General features: G+C 34.8%; 1 protein-coding gene across 1 annotated transcript; it reads left to right on the forward strand.

Annotated features, from left to right (window-relative positions):
• Positions 1–13,380: 13,380 nt before the first annotated feature.
• On the forward strand, positions 13,381–14,254 carry LOC126631403 (uncharacterized). Its single transcript, XM_050301540.1, has 2 exons — positions 13,381–13,455; positions 13,631–14,254. The coding sequence occupies exons 1-2, from the start codon at positions 13,381–13,383 to the stop codon at positions 14,252–14,254; spliced, it is 699 nt and encodes a 232-aa protein (XP_050157497.1).
• Positions 14,255–17,626: the final 3,372 nt, after the last annotated feature.

Below are 17,626 nucleotides of genomic sequence, written 5' to 3' on the forward strand. Positions count from 1 at the left end.
TCTTCATTACTGATTACGAGTTTGAGAAAGAAAAGCTCCTCAAATTTTGGGTACATTACTGTTTTAAAGACAAGCCATGAGGTTGAGATCTGTTTTTCTTCAATAGCTTTTGTTAGAGATTGACATGCATAGTTGAAATCATTTCGATAGTAAATAAATGAGTAGAAGTCAGTTTGAAAAGAAAATAAACTTTGCGAAATTTTGTAGCATTTAAATGGTGATGTAAAGCAATGATGTATAACTAGTTAAGATGGCAGATAAAAGCTTAAGTTGGTGGATATGAAAATAGTTCAAATGGTGATTCAATTCTGGGATAATTCACTAAATTGGGTGTAAGAAACTTTGCTTAGGTTGTGGGCTACTATGATATGCTAGAGGATCTCTTTTCTTATTGGGAATATGTAATTTTTCGTGAGAAACAGCCCCATAATTTGGGTTCTTCTTGAAAGTAATATACTGGTAAAAGTTTTTAATGTAACCATACTTCTATCTTTAGTTTTACATATTGCATCAGGTACTGATGGGCTTGATATATGTTGATCGAATATTTAATGACACTTATGTATTGCTTAAGAAAAGAACCTTGATTTGTTATTTTTTGGTTGATTGCTTGCATTACATTTTAGGACAATTGGCCCTGCAATGCCATCAGCTGAGTTACTTGCAGCAGCAGCCAAATTGACGAAGGCACAGGCTGAGCTAAGGTATTTTATTTGACAGATTATTCAGCTGGCAAATTATTTTGAAACAACTTTGCAATTACTCTAGTCTTGTTTATTTTGAATTACAGTTATAATTTGGGTTACCTGTTGACGTGGTGGTGGATTATAGTATTTTCTCATTGTGACTGCTTGAAATGTTGTGGTTTTTATTACATATGTACAGAGAAACTGAGTTGGAAGAAGATTCTGAATATTTTATAGGACCTCCACCACCTGCCGTGGTTGCTGAAACTGAATCAGCTAATGAAGCTGAGCGGTTTGAAGAGGTATGGTTGTCTTACCTCGCTGACACTTAAACAAAATTAATAAGGAGATTGTATATAGCCTTAGGTTGAGTGAGAGTTCATTTTAAATCATTACATTCATCTCTTCTTAGCCTTCAGTATTGTCCTTTATAGCGTTATGCTTGTTGTATTAATCTTACCTGTTTTACATGGTTGTGAACTTCTGAGCTTATGCAATTTGTTATGTTGCCTCCTAGGCCGCCTATGCGTTGAGCTTGAGCTTGAAGACTTGGAAGATTTTATTTGTGGAAGACATGAAGTGATGAAACCTTGAAGGTTTATTTGACTTGTGTGATGTTTAAATTTGGACTTTTTGAAGACTTAAACTTTGATGTTTAATTTGGACTTTTTGAAGACTTAAACTTGATTGATGATTGATTCTATTTTTAGTTGGACTTTAAATGTTTATTTTCATTTTTTGAAGACTTTTAGTTTTATGAGACTTTATGTTTTTAGATTAATTAGTAAGTAGTAACTTCCCTCATGAATATTGAAAAACCGTCCTGGAGAGATGGAAACATGTCATATTTTCTATTTCTATCTTATGTTGTGGTTGTTTTGCATTTTTTGGAGAAAAAAAAAAAAAAAACCGAAAAAAAAACCGAACCCGAACCGAAAAAAAAACCGAACCGAAAAAAACCGAAAAAAATATGGGCCGAACCGAACCGAACCGAAATTTCGGTTTGGTTTCGGTTTTGGCAAAAAACCGAACCGAAAAGAACCGAACCCAGCCCTAATCGGGAGCATGGAAGTTGAGATGTCCCTGCGAGGAATGACAGATCGTGTTCTCTGGTTAGTTAAGACGGAGGGAGGAGGGACAGGTGTTTGGCCGTAGGGTTATCCGGAGTCATCAGGATAGAGATGTCTTTCGACGAGTGCAGCACAATCTAGTCTTTCAATTATGCAAACTGCAAATTTGCTAATTTGGACTACGTTTGAGTGAATTTAAAACTAAAATAGAATGCAGATATGTTGTAGTTTTCACCTTATGAAATGTGATTTTGTTATAATCAAAGTGGATGACCCTCATGAAAAAATATGCACCGTCTACTGTTTCTTATCAACCAGCAAATGTTGAAGTTCTTGTTAGCCAACAAATGTTAAAGATGTGCTGCCTACTTTCACATCTCTTGGCCTTAACAAACAAGATATAGGTTTCCTATATCGGCTCACGAATATGTAGAGAGAATAGAGAAGAAAAGCATGCAATTTCTTGTTTCCATTGCTTTGTAATTTTAGTTTGATAATGAGAAAGACTACTATTATTACCCCAAGGACGTAGGCAAACTTGCCAAATCTCGTAAATATTATGTCTTATTTACTTTGTGTTCTACTGTACACGTATCCTTAATCTCACAACACGTTATCAGCACGAGAAGCTCTCGTGCCGATGGAAAACACTACCTACCTCTCACCTTTGTCGGTTGGAATCTCACAGATAAGAAAATCTTTTACTTTATCTTCATACTTCTATACGACTAATTTTCTAAAAGAAAATATACATATGATTATATATAACTATTATAATTATTGGTAGAAAATATGACAGCCACGTAAACAACCTCTGAACTCCAACTTCTTGACCTTGGATTGAAATACTTTATTCTTGAAAATTGTTCGTTCGTCCAGTACCTATAACATATCCAAATTTCAGAGAAATCCAATAGTGCGATTGTTGCAGATGTTGGAAACACCAACCCAGTTTCCAATCTCGCATAAAACTGGACAGCCATCTTATGAGTGCCAAAACCCCATTTTCAGTAGCTCACATTAAAATGCTTTCTTCTTGAAAGTTGTTCATTATCCTCTTATCCATACTATATTAAAATTTGAGCCAGATCCATTGGTTTAATCTTCCTATAATTCTCAGATACTACCCGTGATACATCACCACTGTTAGAAAGGAGAAAAAGAAGTACGGTATGTTAATGTTTACTTTTTCCTTATTATTAGTAACCTTGTTATAAATGTGATTGGTGCGGTATAGTCGCCCATCATATACTATATATATTACAATATGAATGGTACCAATTGACCACCTTCACCCTTCATATACATATATATATATATATATATATATATATATATATATATATACATATATATATATACATATATATATATATATATACATATGGCGTGGCACTGTTGCGTTTCTTATAATAACAATTATTATCTTTATGTTTTGTTATTTATGTGAATTGTGCTAAATTAAAATCCTTGTCACAATCATTACTTATTTAAAACAATTTATTTATCGGGGTTGGAATTACCGCCATTTGCTTGTTTTTTTATTTTTTTTATTGTACTATATTTTTTATGATGAGTATATACAGAACCCAAAGTTCCCTGATCAATTTAGAATATGAAGTTCCTTGATCCTCATGATATAAAAAGATTGGACTTGAAGTTCCTTAATCCTCATCATATAAAAATATCGAACCCGAAGTCCCTTGATCAAATTTAAAGGGAAATTTTAACGATAAGCTCCTGTTATTGTTCACTTTAACGAAAAACCACATTTTTACATTAAAAAGTCAATCATGGTACTATTCACTTTACCCTTTATTTTGTCCTTATTGTTAAAACTCAAATTTTTCAAGCCCTTTTCATTAGTTTTCCTAATTTAAAACCTTAAAACTTGAAGTTTTTAAATCAATTGAGAGGACAACATTTCCTCAACTAAATTAATATAACGGCCATTAAGCACCCCAATCTGTATACTAATAAATGAGGGCTAGAAATTCCTTGATTCATGTAAATGAGGATCATAAGTTTTTTAATTCATGTAAAGATTAAATATGGGCATGAATTCCAAAAATATGAACCTAAAGGTTCTAACGATGTCTATACCAAGAATAATTTCAAGTACATATGAATAATGTTTTGACCTGAATTTCAAAATATAAATAATGTTAACTTGAAGTTTAACATTTTTGTGTAGACATGTGTTTATGTGGTATGAATTAATTATCGTAAGTTTCATCATACCTGAATTTCTTCCTTTTTGAAATAAGAAACTGGTGAACTTAGCAAAACTCGATTTTGTTACCATCGACATCATAGGCAACAATATATTTTCATTTATTCATGATGTCTGAAAATTCATGTGGAAACATATGATATTAGGAAACATCTTTACTTAAAAACTCATGATTCATATTAATGGAACCAAGAGTTTCGATGGATTCCTATATCTAACAAATTGAACCAAAAATTTGAGGCATTTATAAAACTAGAAGAGATGGAATTTTTCTATATATATACATGTGCATATACATGAGTTACAACTACAAAAAAAAAGGGAGCTTTCACAAAGGTTGATTATTTGAAGCCTGAGTACTTGGCAGAACTCGAGAAGGGGAAGGCACCAGAGGTTGATCATTTAAAGCCTCAATACTTGGTAGAATTCCAGACGGTAGAGGCAATGAGTGCCTTTGGAATAAATCCACGAACCTTTAGTGGTCACTTTGAATCCGACTTTCAGATTCCTGCCAAGACTTGCCACCTCAGCCATTAATGATTCAACTCTCTATTCTCGTGCTTAAGCATTGTAATCTCTTGTCTAAGACTTGCCACCTCAACCATTAATGATTCAACTTGGTGAGTTCGAGCAAGTAGACGTTAACCCTTATTGGATATAACTGCACATTGAGCATTGAAAGCCAAAGAATCTTGAATAGCCGATTCATCAGACCTTTTTTAAAGTATTCTTTTATCTTTGAGAGTGAGAAAGTTCATAGCTACTACCATGGCAGTTATATCATTCTTCATCACAGTATCTCCAACCATAAGAGAACCATTAGCAAATAAGAAGGATGAACGCCAAATATTATCTTGAGGAGGCATATCTGCATCTTCCGCAACATTTAAATCAAAACAATGGTCAGATGGGCAAGCCATTTTTAGAAAAGATGAAAGAAAATGAAATCTGATAAAGTGAAATCTCAGGAAAAAAAAAACAACATAAGCAATTTTCACAAGCGGGCAACTTTCCGAGCATGCATTTTGGGTAAATTGATGCATCGATAAAAGAAGAGGCAATTGGGCCACTTATTCAAAAATCAAAAAGGACACTGTTCTCCGAATTTCAAAAGCTGGATTTTCATGAATTAAGTTCATTGGCACTTCTCATACGTAATCTCAACTTTCTGGATATCAAAGACAACTTTGTCAAAATATCTCTGACAAAGTTAAAACGCATGAAATTACTGTTCCAACTACACCACCGTTACCGACAAGTGTGAGTAAGATGGTCCCAATAGCATCGTTACCTACTATTGGGAAATCATTATATATGTCGACCTCATTCTTCCATGGCAAGGAAGACCTCCAAAAATGCATAACTCTTCTTTCTTGTCGAGAATACATCTTCAATCAGGCCTCAAAAGATACTCAGCCTTCCTTATCTCTGAGAATATCTCTTCAACCAAGTCCCTCAAAATGCCCAACTTATTTCTTTGACATGAAAATATTTTTGATCAAGACGTTTTACATCAACATCAAATCCTTCTATTGTTTTTCTTCAAGAGCAAAAGTACCTTAAATCATTAGGGTCAAGAGCAAAAGTATCTTATATCATGCTTTTTCCATGTCATTTTATTTGCCCTTGCGTTTGCTTGCAAGACAAGGAGAAAGAAAGCAATCAGTCGAAACCTGAAATCAAAACTTCCGGTATGGAACTGATTGCCTGAAACCTTTTCTCGATTTCTTACCTTGTATTGCTCTCAAGTGTCATCTTCAATTGTTGTTGGAGTCGGGTTTCAAGTCACCCTTGCCAAAGAACAATTGATACGATGTTGGCTTTTTGCACGGAAGCTGCTGAGCGTGGATAAGTCACCAAGGAGTGAAGTTTTGAAGGATCATTCAAAGGTAAAGGTTACGCACCACTTCTATTATGCTAGAGGTTGAAGCTGAAGGATCAACAATGAACCCGCAGAAGTACAAATGGAGAAAATGAGTGGCTAACTAAATGGAAGACCAAAATTCAATGATGGGAATCCTACTTATAGCCCAAGAAAACTCTACCTAAGTGTATGACGACCAAATGACAAGAATGACTTCAACTATTATTCTATCTCACCAGTTTATATCATTCTGATCATGCAAAGGTAGTACAATCTTCATGAATACTTATAAACTATCAAATGTATTAATTAGGGCTGGAAAAAAATCCCAAAAATACCAAACCAAACCGAAATTTTCCCGAAACCGAACCGAAATATTCCCAAACCGAAAAATTCCCGAAATTTCGGTACGGGAATCGGTCTCACGTTTTTGGGATTTCGGTATTCCCAAACCGAACTGAAAAATATACATATATATTATTTAATTTTTAAATATATAATTAGAATTTTAATAGCCGTTGGATTATGTTGAGATTTAATCTCAGCCGTTGCATGTAAATCAAAGTTATCAACCTCCCAACCCGTGTCTGACTCTCTCTCGCTCTCTCTCTCTCGGTCTCTCAACCTCAGACCTAAAACCTCACCTCACCTCACCTCAGTATCTCCTCGCCGATTTGTCTCTCCTCCCACATCCGTCGCCTGAATCCCGAATCTACCCAAACCAGTCGTCATTCCTCTCAGTCATCACTCCTCACCTTAATCGCACCTTTACCCATTGTCCTTACCATCCGAATTCGGCTCCTAAATCGAGCTTTCGGTCTCATTCCACACTCCTCCTCCTCACTGCAAAAGGTAAGAAATTCCTGCAATAAACTCAACAAAGTTCATACAAATTGTTTGATTCCAAATTCGATTAGAAAATTTGAATTTGGGTTTCTGAATTAGGAATTTCTGAAATTAGGATTTCTGAAATAGGGCTTTTGGAATTAGGGATTTTGAATCGACGGAGAGGTTGCAGAGGGAATATGAGAAGTTAATGGAGTGTGGTACAACTTACAAGCTGCTGTTGTTATTCCCTTGTTTGTGTTAAATTAAATATATGAAATCTGGTTCATATGCATTCGAATAGACCGAGGCATTTCGCTTCTTTCTTTGTTTGTTTTATATTCGTTTTGGGTGAGGGGATGAATGAGGGCCCTGGGTTGTAAATGGTGTTGATTAGTATTGGACTCGGAATATGGATTAAAAACTTATTGATTGCAGGGAAGTGGATTAAAAAGTTAGTCTAAAATGTTACCATGATATATCAATTTTCTTTTGTTGTCCATATACAGATTGTTAACTATTACATATTTGAAAAATGGTTTCATATTGGAGATTCTCTTAAACTTATTTTTCGATTTAGCAAGCATTGAGAACTTGTTTTTGCTCTTTTCTTTCTCTCTGAAACTTCTAATGACTAACTGATTAGATCCTTAAGCATTTGCATAACATTATCTGTGCACAGCTATTGACTATTGTGCACAGATTCAGATTTCAAATTGCACAAATTGCACAAATTGCATATTTTAGTCTAACAATAGATTGGGCCGCATATTGGCATTTTGCCCAAAAGCCCAAAATTTCAATATAAAATGTTGAATTTTAGCCCAAAAGCATAATATGTCAAATTTAGTCCGAAAGCCCAAAACCATTTCGGGATTCCCGATTTGTCCCAAAATCCCGAAACTATTTCGGGATTCCCAAAAATTGGGATTCCCGAAAATTTGGTTTGGGATCGGTATTGAAATTGGGATTCCCGAAAATTTTGGTTTGGGAATCGGGATTAGGGTTTCGGTATGGGATCCCATACCGAACCACCCCTAGTATTAATAAATTACAAATATGCTGCATGAAATCTCAATAAGACTATCCACGAACTTGAAGCTACTAAACTGTTACATGCTGGAAGCATGACAGTCGTCGCATGGATTCAGGTCCCAAGAGAACAATCTATGGACATGGCAATTTTAATGTGTCTCATGCATGAAGCATGATAATGTATAGGTTCCAATGATTCAACTTTCCAGAAATGGAGATTAAAATCCAATGATCAATCTCCTGAAGTTCTATCTAGATTATCTTTAGGTTCTGTCTAAGTTAAATAAGGCATTTTATAAGTCCCGTGCACTTTCTAAGTCACACAAACCACCTTTTAATTCTAATAAAATTGTTTCTTTGTTTTCCTTTTATTTAATTCGTTCCAATGTTTGTAAGACTTTAATTGGCCTTGTATCCATTTAGGAGTCTTAATTGATTAAAAATACAAGATAGGAAGAAGTATTTGATTATCCAGGATTACTTGGTAGTTAAGTAAATCTATAATGATTGGGAATATCTTTCCTATTAGGTCATGAATTCTGGAGGTGCTAAAGATATGTATTAGGGATTTCTTTATGGGCAAGAAACATAATATTCTCACCGATAAATATAAGGCTTAGGTCCCCACTCTTGTAAACAATATTCTAGCACAAAACCCTACCCTGTATAAGAGTGCATAAGGCGTGTAGAGAGAGCGGAAGATCATTGCTTGTTGTTGCATTCATGATTCATCCTTGTGCTTGGATTCAATGGCTTCTCAAGGTTAGTGCTTTTAGTGTGCATATTATAGTTGTCTTACATGTGGTGTCAAAGCCTAGGTTATATGCATCAGAAGTCTAAAATTAAGATAAAAATATAAAGAAAATCGTGAAGCATGATTGTCGTTCAAGTCTTGTCTGTCGCATATAATCTCCATGTTCTGTTTTATACTGTGTTTTTACTATGTCTTTTTTATAAGCCTTGAAGCATATCAAGATTAATATAATTGTCGTGGTATTGACTTGATATTATGTGAGACCCTGAATTTTTAAAGTACTTAGAAAGTGTTGTTATGAATTTTGAAGTGTCTCCGAATTTTACAATTTATAATTCATTTTAAATGGGTGATAATTTTACATGAGATCAAGGGTTATTTTGAGGTGATAGGTTGAAAGTAGGCGAGATCACAAGTTTGTAGCATTTTTTGAATTATTTTTCGGAGCTCAAATGAATTTTTTTTTATGAGATTTCAAGCTGGATGAATGTTGGAACGCCACGTGGTAGCCAAGTTATGGCTGACTTGCCACGTAGACAGCAGTTGGAATGACCAGCAAGGAAGGGGCTGATGGTGGTGTCAATACGCCATGACAACACATGGCAAGCACCTATTGGACCTCTGAAATTGAAGAAGTGAGGCAGCAAGGCTTGGAAGATTATAAATATTCTTCCTCATTCAGTTGCTACTAGTTGAAACAAAAACAACGAAAGGAAAATTTTCCCTTCAATCTTTCGAAATTCATAACTTTCAATTCGGGAATCCGATTAAGGAACAGTTTTCGCCTACATGCTTAATGAATCGAACCCAACATTCGAAGGTAAATTTTGAGGATTTTTACTTAAGTTTGAATAATTCGTTCAGATTGGGATTTGTGACTAATTAGACTCAAATCTTCGATTTCAAGCTTGTTCTTGCACGATTTGAGGGCTTTGAAGCCTATAATGACTGGAGAATGATTTCCGAGACATTAAGGTAAAGATTTACACATGATCAGATTGCTGGGATTTTACACAAGTTTCATATGAACGAGATATAAAGGAATATGATGTTTGATTCCAAATACTTCTAATTTGGGCATTAAGGGACGTTTGGATGGAACAAATGAGTTGTACTATTGATGGATTGTGTTTTGGCTTGGAATATATGTTGAAATTTTGGGAAAAATAAACCTCAACGCCGTTGGTTTTCATACCAAGGACTGAACTGCAAAATTGTTTTGGTATTGGGGCAATTGTATAATTTTTAGAAAGTTCAGGGGCTAAAGTGCAATTATCAAAAAGTTTGGGGACCTATTGGAATAATAAAAGTTCAAATACAAAATCTTATTTTGGTTAAGTGAAGGTCTCTATTGGTTACAGTTGTTGTTATGGGAATAAAGTTGAGTCATTATATATGAACATATAGTGACATATTTTAATTGTTGAATTAAGACTCCAATTACTCATGATGATTGTGTTTAATCGAGGTATTGGTGAGGAACATTGCTTGGCTTGGAGACCAAGTAGGGGAATCCTTACTTACCCTAGTTATGGAATTTTGTGAATGTATGTATATGTTAATATACGAATGCCTATGAAAGCTGCATATATTTTGCTATAATAGAACCATGAGGAAAAATGGTTTTGTTTTATATCATGATATGCATGTTGTTCTATGCTACAAATTAAAGCGATGACTTGAGAGTGAAGAGGGCATAGTGACTGCCTTGGGTTTTGATCCCCTAAACCTCCAGATGGGCTACTACGAAAGGATTAGTACCGCTACCTTTCTAAGAAAGGTACTAGGATATCTAAGGGTAGAGCCTTAAAGGACACTCTCGCTACTCCTTACCATAAGTATATTCGTTTGGAGTTGGTCCAGGTAAAGGGGTAGTGGGTCATTAAACTGGTCATCAGGCATGTAGCGATTTATTAGGTTCCTTGTTTTCTTTTTAAAAGGAAAATGTGTGAGCATACAATCTATTTTCAAAACTAAACAAAGCTTTTGTTGTGCATCATTTTCCTATAGTACATATAGTGTTGTATATTATTTTCAAACCTAGCTGGGGTGGATTCCCTAAGGGGGAGCAATGAACGTTTGTGATGCTCACCCCTACTTTATTACAGGACTGGTGCACCTATAAATAGACGATCTGGACTAAAGTCGGTACAATCGTTGTTTGTTACTTGTCAACTTCTTAGTAGCTCATTGACTTTCCATAGGTTTTTGTTTGTACATATGCTTGATCCCGTTGATGTGAAATATTCTAACACACAAATTAAACCCTATTAAGATAGTTGTAGTATATGAAAGTAGAGATCGTTCTAGGACGGGGATTAACTAGGGCTGCTAATCTACACAAATATGACTCAAAAACACAAAACTAGACTTAAAAACACTTAACTAGACTCAAAGAACTCAAAACAAACTAAAAAGACTCAAAACAACACAAAACAATCAAATGGACTCAAACTAGACACTAGAGGGTGAATTGGATGAAAATTATTTTTAACTTTACTCAAAACATTTAAAAACATTTAACAACACAAATTGGACAAATTCTAATTAACTTGACACAGCAAAATAAAGGGGATTGGGTTTTTGATGAATTTAAAGTAAAGACAAGTAAATTAAAAACTTAGACAGATTAGACACAAATTTGGGAGAAATATGGGTGATTGGCTAGCTAGAGGGTTCTTCTCCACACATGACACACTTGCATACAAAACGATTTCCAGTTGCTTTTCCAATAAACCATGAACCTTAACGCCCCAGATTAACCGTGAAAAGCACTAATTAACCCTTAGATTTTCCTTAAGTCATTGAATTGGATGGACAACGCATCGGCAACCAAATTATTCTTCAATAGTTCCCTACATGACAACATAATAGAGATACAATCAAAGATCATTAAGCTTTGTGAAAATCATAAGCATTGACAAAGCATTCATAACTACGAACAACATGATACTCCTGCCAGGAATTCACTTAACGCGATCGTGATTAGCAACCTCCACTACTTATAAATATAAGTTCATAACAATTAGGTGAAACTCCCTTATATTTTAGCATCAAATCCCTGCATGCAAACTAAGTGTGCACCCTTAATCAACAAACAAGAATAAGTTCTTAATCAAACAGTTAAGTAAATTGCATTCATGATTCATGAAATCACAACTGGAAGTAATCAATTCATATTGCAAATATGTTCATGGCTTTGAATTTCCCCCTAGCTAAAACGAGTTTAGCTCCTCATGTTCGCAATTAAACAAAGACAATTAAATTTAAACATTAAAACAATGGATAGAATACATCTAGAAACACTCCAACAATCCAACGTCTTGAATGGCAAGCACGGCTCCAAGGGTCTCCTCTCCTTTCTCCTTGCAAATCTGTGGCATAATGGGATGAATGTGTATGGGTGTATATGGCATGAATTTGTAGTGAATGGTGGTAGAGGGTGGTGGTCTGAATGAATGCTACGACATTAGTATTTATAGGGAGAAAAGGCACGGCCTATGTTGTCAAAGAGAAGGATTGGCACTCCAAATCCACAAGGAATAAGTTAAAACAATAAAAAACCAAGGGGAATTAGGCTTACACATAAAAAACCATCAGGAACAAGGATATAAGGTGCAGCACCACTAGGAAAAAGGGTTCTAGAAGGGGTTGGGGCGCCACTTTTGTAGGGAGAAGAGATAAGGCTTCTAGAATCTGAAATATATATTTTAAATGCATAATTATCCCTTATAAGTGGCTGGAATTAAGGCACAAATTGATTTGGATAAGATAAGATTGGATAATGCTAGATTAGGAAAGGATAAGATAAGATAAGGTTAGTTTGGATAAAATAAGGTTGGATAAGGTTTTGGATAATGTTCCTTCTTTTGATCTGATTGCTTATCTTCTTTGTCTTGGATTCATTTTCTTCATCTTTTCAGCACATTCCTAGCCTTTTGAACTTCAAATTCGTCCATCCATCTTGCTCCATATGTAAGCTATCCATTTGATGCCTAAAACTGCTCCAAAATGCACTTTCTTGCCAACTTTGTCATTTGGACCTACAAACACATGAAAATAGCTTAAAACACTATAATAAACACGAACTAACTAAGAAAATGCAAGAAAAAAAGCTAACTAAGTCGCAAAAATATGCTCCTATCACCTGTCCATCTTGAAAGAATTTTTTATAGCTAAACTTAATGCTTTGTACTTTTCAAATTGTACTTAAGAGTTGGTTTAGTATGTTTACTTACTTTAAACTCTTTGGTTTTGTTGTTAGTTGTAAACTTCGTCTTTGATGTAAAAAAATTATCTAAATTCCATTGCCCATTTATTCTTTGTTTAACCAAAATGATTTCTGCATCCATATTGCTTAAAAATAAATTATTTTACTTCCCCTCAGATAGCCTTACGTTCTATTGGGAATGTAGTGCTACAATGTTGGAATTTAACACTATAATATTGCGTTACTAATAGAGTGTAGCACTATTACGTGCCCCTTTTTGGGGTGTGACATGTTCAATTGATGATTAAAGGCATGAACGTAATTTTTATATAAATTTATATATTATTATACTAATTTGCAGCATGTAGTACTGCAGCAGCATATATTATTTCGAGGAGTATTGTAATATAGTTTTGTGTATATGCTTTGTAATTGAATCCTGATAAGGTTTTCTCAAATAACTGAGCATATTCTTCCCCTTTTACATAAAGCATGAATTTGTTAAATCCGTTGCAAATATTAAGACCCATAAAGATATCAAGATTGAAGCGATATTCTATTTTATTGTCTAGCATACAACCATTCAATAAAATACCTAGCCTTCTTTTCAATCCCAGATTATAATCACAAAATTGTATTATAGACACTGCCAATTAGAGTTTTTTGTCTGCAAATGTGAACTTTTAATTGGACGTAATCTATAATGGAACAAGGTATTACATTAGCTTATGTGAACATCAGCTCTTTTCAGTCTGCAGATGTGAATGGTTTGATAAAAGTTTTTCATGTTAAGTTCATATAGTAGCCTTTGTGAAATTATTAAAGGCATGTTGATATTCTGTCTGCAGATGTTTATCAATTATCTATAAAGTTTTTGAGGTCAAAATTAATAAAGTTGCATATTCCATGTTTCTCTTTCAATTGAACCTTTGACTGGTAACAACTTTATGAAGTGGAAAAGAGATTTAGAGATTGTCCTAGGCCTCTTGGACATCAACTTAGCTCTAAAAGAAGAGAAACCAACCTCACTAACTAACACTAGCACCAATGAACAAAAACTCAAATTCAAGAAGTGGGAGAACTCTAATACGTTGTGTCTGCTGATCATGGAGAAGACCATCACTGAAGCTATTTATGGTGGACTACCAGCTTTTGAGAATGCTAAAAAAATTTTGGAATCTGTGAGTGCAAAGTTTAAGGAATATGAGAAAGTCGAAACTGGAGATCTGATGAGTAAGCTCACAACCATGAAATATGATGGAGTTGGAGGTATAAGGGAGTGCCTTTTAAGTATGGTGGATGTTGCAACCAAGCTGAACAGTCTTCAAATTCCTATAATTGATTCGTACTTAGTCCATTTGGTCCTTAACTCCCTTCCTTCCAAATATGATCAACTCAAGGTTATTTACAATGATTTGAAGGACAAATGGAGTGTGAATGAACTAATTTCTATTGTGTTCAAGAAGAAGAAAGATTCAAGAAAGAGAAGGAGACTCACTTTGTGCATCTCACCACTAGTGCTCAAAAACACCGTACTTTTAAAGAGAGCTCTCATACTACCAATAAAGAGGTTGTAAAGCCTAATCCTTCTTCTAAGACACCTGCTCTAGGTGTTAATCAAACTAATATTCATGGTTGTTACTTTTGTAACAAATTAGGTCATATAAAGAGAAATTTCATTATGTATAAGCGTTGGGCAGAGAAAAAGGTTGCTAAAGGTAATTCTAATATGGCTTTAGTTTGTTTTGAGTCAAATTTTGTGTCTATTCCTTCCAATTCTTGGATTATTGACAGTGGATCTTCTATCCATGTTGCTAATTCCTTGAAAGACTTCATAAACCAGAAAACACCAAATAAAGACCAAGTTCAAGTCATCGTAGGGAATGGTAAAAGAGTTCGAGTCCATGCAATACGCATTGTTAAGCTTTGTCTAGAGTATGGTTTTTGTTTAGAGTAAATGACGTTGTTTATGTACCTTCCATGAGAAAGAATATGATTTCTGTTTCCAAACTTGTCAAGTTGAAGTTTAAAGTTGATATGCATGAATTTGGTTTTGATTTGTTTTTAAATTATATTCATGTTGGGAATGGTTTGTTAGTTGATGAAATGTTTCAGTTAACTCATGAAAAAGAAAAATTAGCTTTTAATGTTGAAACCATAGGTCAAAAACGTCCTCTCATCAAAGATAGTTCATCAAGGTTATATCACAAACGTCTAGGTCACATATCTAGAGAAAGAATGCAATGCCTAGTCAAGGAGGATGTTATTCCTCCATTAGACTTTTTAGATTATGGTTATTGCATTGAGTGCATTAAAGGACAGATGACTAATTCAAGGAAATTAGGGTCAACTAGAAGTTTTCATCTCTTAGAAATCATCCATACCAGCATTTGTGGTCCTTTTCCAACTGAAACTCTAGATGGTTATAGGTATTTCATCACTTTTATTGATGACTACTTAAGGTTTTTTTCTCTCTACCTAATCCCAACTAAATCTAGTGCTTTTGAGGTTTTCAAAGTAGAAAACCAACTTGACCTAAAAATTAAAGTGGTTCGATCCGATAGGGGTGAAGAATATTACGGCAAGTATGATGAGCAAGGAAGGCATCCTGCACCTTTTGCACGTTATCTACAAAACAGTGGGATAGTCGTTTAGTACACAAACCTTGGGATCCTAGAACAGAATGTTGAACATAGAAATATGACTTTGAAAGATATGGTGATAAGCATGATTTGTAAGACTAATCGTCCAAGATTTCTATGAGGAGATGCAGTTAAGACTGCCAACTACATCCTCTATGGAGTTCCTTGCAAGTTAGTTCCCGAAACACCTTTTGAGTTATGGAATAAGAGAAAACCAAGTCTGAATCACTTGCATGTATGAGACTGTAAAGCTGAAGCCCGAGTTTACAATCTAGAGTTATCTAAATTGGATCCCAAGACTATCAGTTGTTTTTTCATTGGCTATGCAGAAATATCAAAAGGTTTTCATTTTTTTAGTCCTAATCACACCACCAGAGTATGTAGAGATTGAAAAAACTAAGTTTATTGAGTATGATGATGTTGGTGAATGAGTGGACAAGGACTTTATTTTTTAAGAAGAAAGCGAAATTGGGACTGAACTCATCAATCCCACCACTCTTGAACAAATAATCACCATTTGTTTACTTCGACCTCTACCACAAGCTGAGCACGTTGTTAAGCCAATGAATCAAGAAATTGTACAAGATGAAGCACCATGAAGGAAACACAAAAAGTTAGGAGATCTACATGAGTGAGATAGATTATAATGTTTCTGAATACGAAAACCCTTTAACATACAAGGAGGCAGTCACTAGTGTAGAGTCTGAAAAATAGATTGAAGCTATGCAAAGTGAGATAGAGTCCATGGAAAACAATAAAGTGTGGGAGCTCGTTGAACCACTGCAAGGAATTAAACCTATTGGATGTAAGTGGGTGTTTAAAACTAAAAAGGATTCTAAAGGCAACATCAAAAGACATAAGGCGAGATTGGTAGCTCAAGGTTTCACACAACAGGAAGGTGTAGACTACACAGACCTTTTCTCCAACTTTGACAAAAGATGCATTTAGAATCATCATGGCCTTGGTAGCACACTTTGATCTATACTTGCATTAAATGGACGTCGAAACTGCATTCCTCAATGGTGGATTGAATGAAGAAATATTCATGAAGCAACCCAAAGGTTTTGTGGAGGAAGGAAATGAGCACTTGGTATGTAAGTTGAAGAGGTCAATCTATGACTTAAAGCAAACTTCAAGGCAATGGTATTTAAAATTCGATAAAATTGTCACTATGTATGATTTCAAGGAAAATAAAATTGATGCATGCATATATGTTAAATTATATGGAAGCAAGTTTATTTTTCTTATTCTATATGGTGATGACATACTACTTGCCATCAGTGATAAGGTTTTGTTACATGACACCAAAGATTTTATGTCCAAGAATTTTGAGATGAAGGACCTTGGAAAGGCTTCTTATGTTTTGGGCATTGAAATTCACAGAGATAGAAATCATGGTTTGTTAGGTCTATCACAAAAGGCTTATATTGAGAAAGTGTTGAAGAGATTTAATATGTTGACAAGTAATGGTGCTGAATTTCCAATCTCCACGGTAGATAAATTGAGTAACAAAAATAATGATATAGAAAATGAGGAGATGAAGAATAAGCCTTATGCTTCAGTCATAGGAAGCATTATGCATGCTTAGTATGTACTTGCCCAAACCTAGCATTCACTATTAGTGTTCTAGGTTGGTACCAATCTAATCCATGAGTGACACATTGGAAAGCTGTAAAGAAGGTTCTGCGTTATTTACAAAGAACAAAAGACCACATGCTCGTTTTTAAGAAGAGTGACAAGTTAGAATTAGTAGGTTACTCTGATTCCGATTTTGCTGGATGTGCAGATGACTTTATGTCAACTTCTAGTTTTGTGTTTATGTTTGGAGGTGGTGCAATAGCTTGGAAGAGTGTCAAACAGAAAACAGTGGCTATCTCGACAATGCATGTCGAGTTCATGGCATGTTTTCAAGTAACAATGCATGGTATTTGGTTGAGGAATTTCATAGTAGGTTGTATTGTGACAACTGAAGGGAAAATTATGAGCTTAACACATGGGATTTCTAAATGATTAGCAAGCATATCTAATTCAAGATTTATACATGAGCAACGGAAGCAATTTATCAAATAATATCAAAGCTATAGTCATGCAAATCCCCTTCAAGGTTCATAGGTTTGTATATAATGCATCTAAAACATTTAACTTAAGAACAAAGTCAAGGAATAGATGTATACCTCTTGATCTTGATTTTAGACCAAGGATGGACCACCTCCAAGCCCTTTGCTCCTTGAAGTCCTTGAGCCTAGCCTCCCTCCTTGCCTCCTCCACTTTGTTAGTAAGAGTGCTCCTAGGTTCTCTCCAAGTTTC

This window comes from Malus sylvestris, chromosome 8 (genome assembly GCF_916048215.2).
Source record: "Malus sylvestris chromosome 8, drMalSylv7.2, whole genome shotgun sequence".
Taxonomy (NCBI): Eukaryota; Viridiplantae; Streptophyta; class Magnoliopsida; order Rosales; family Rosaceae; genus Malus; species Malus sylvestris.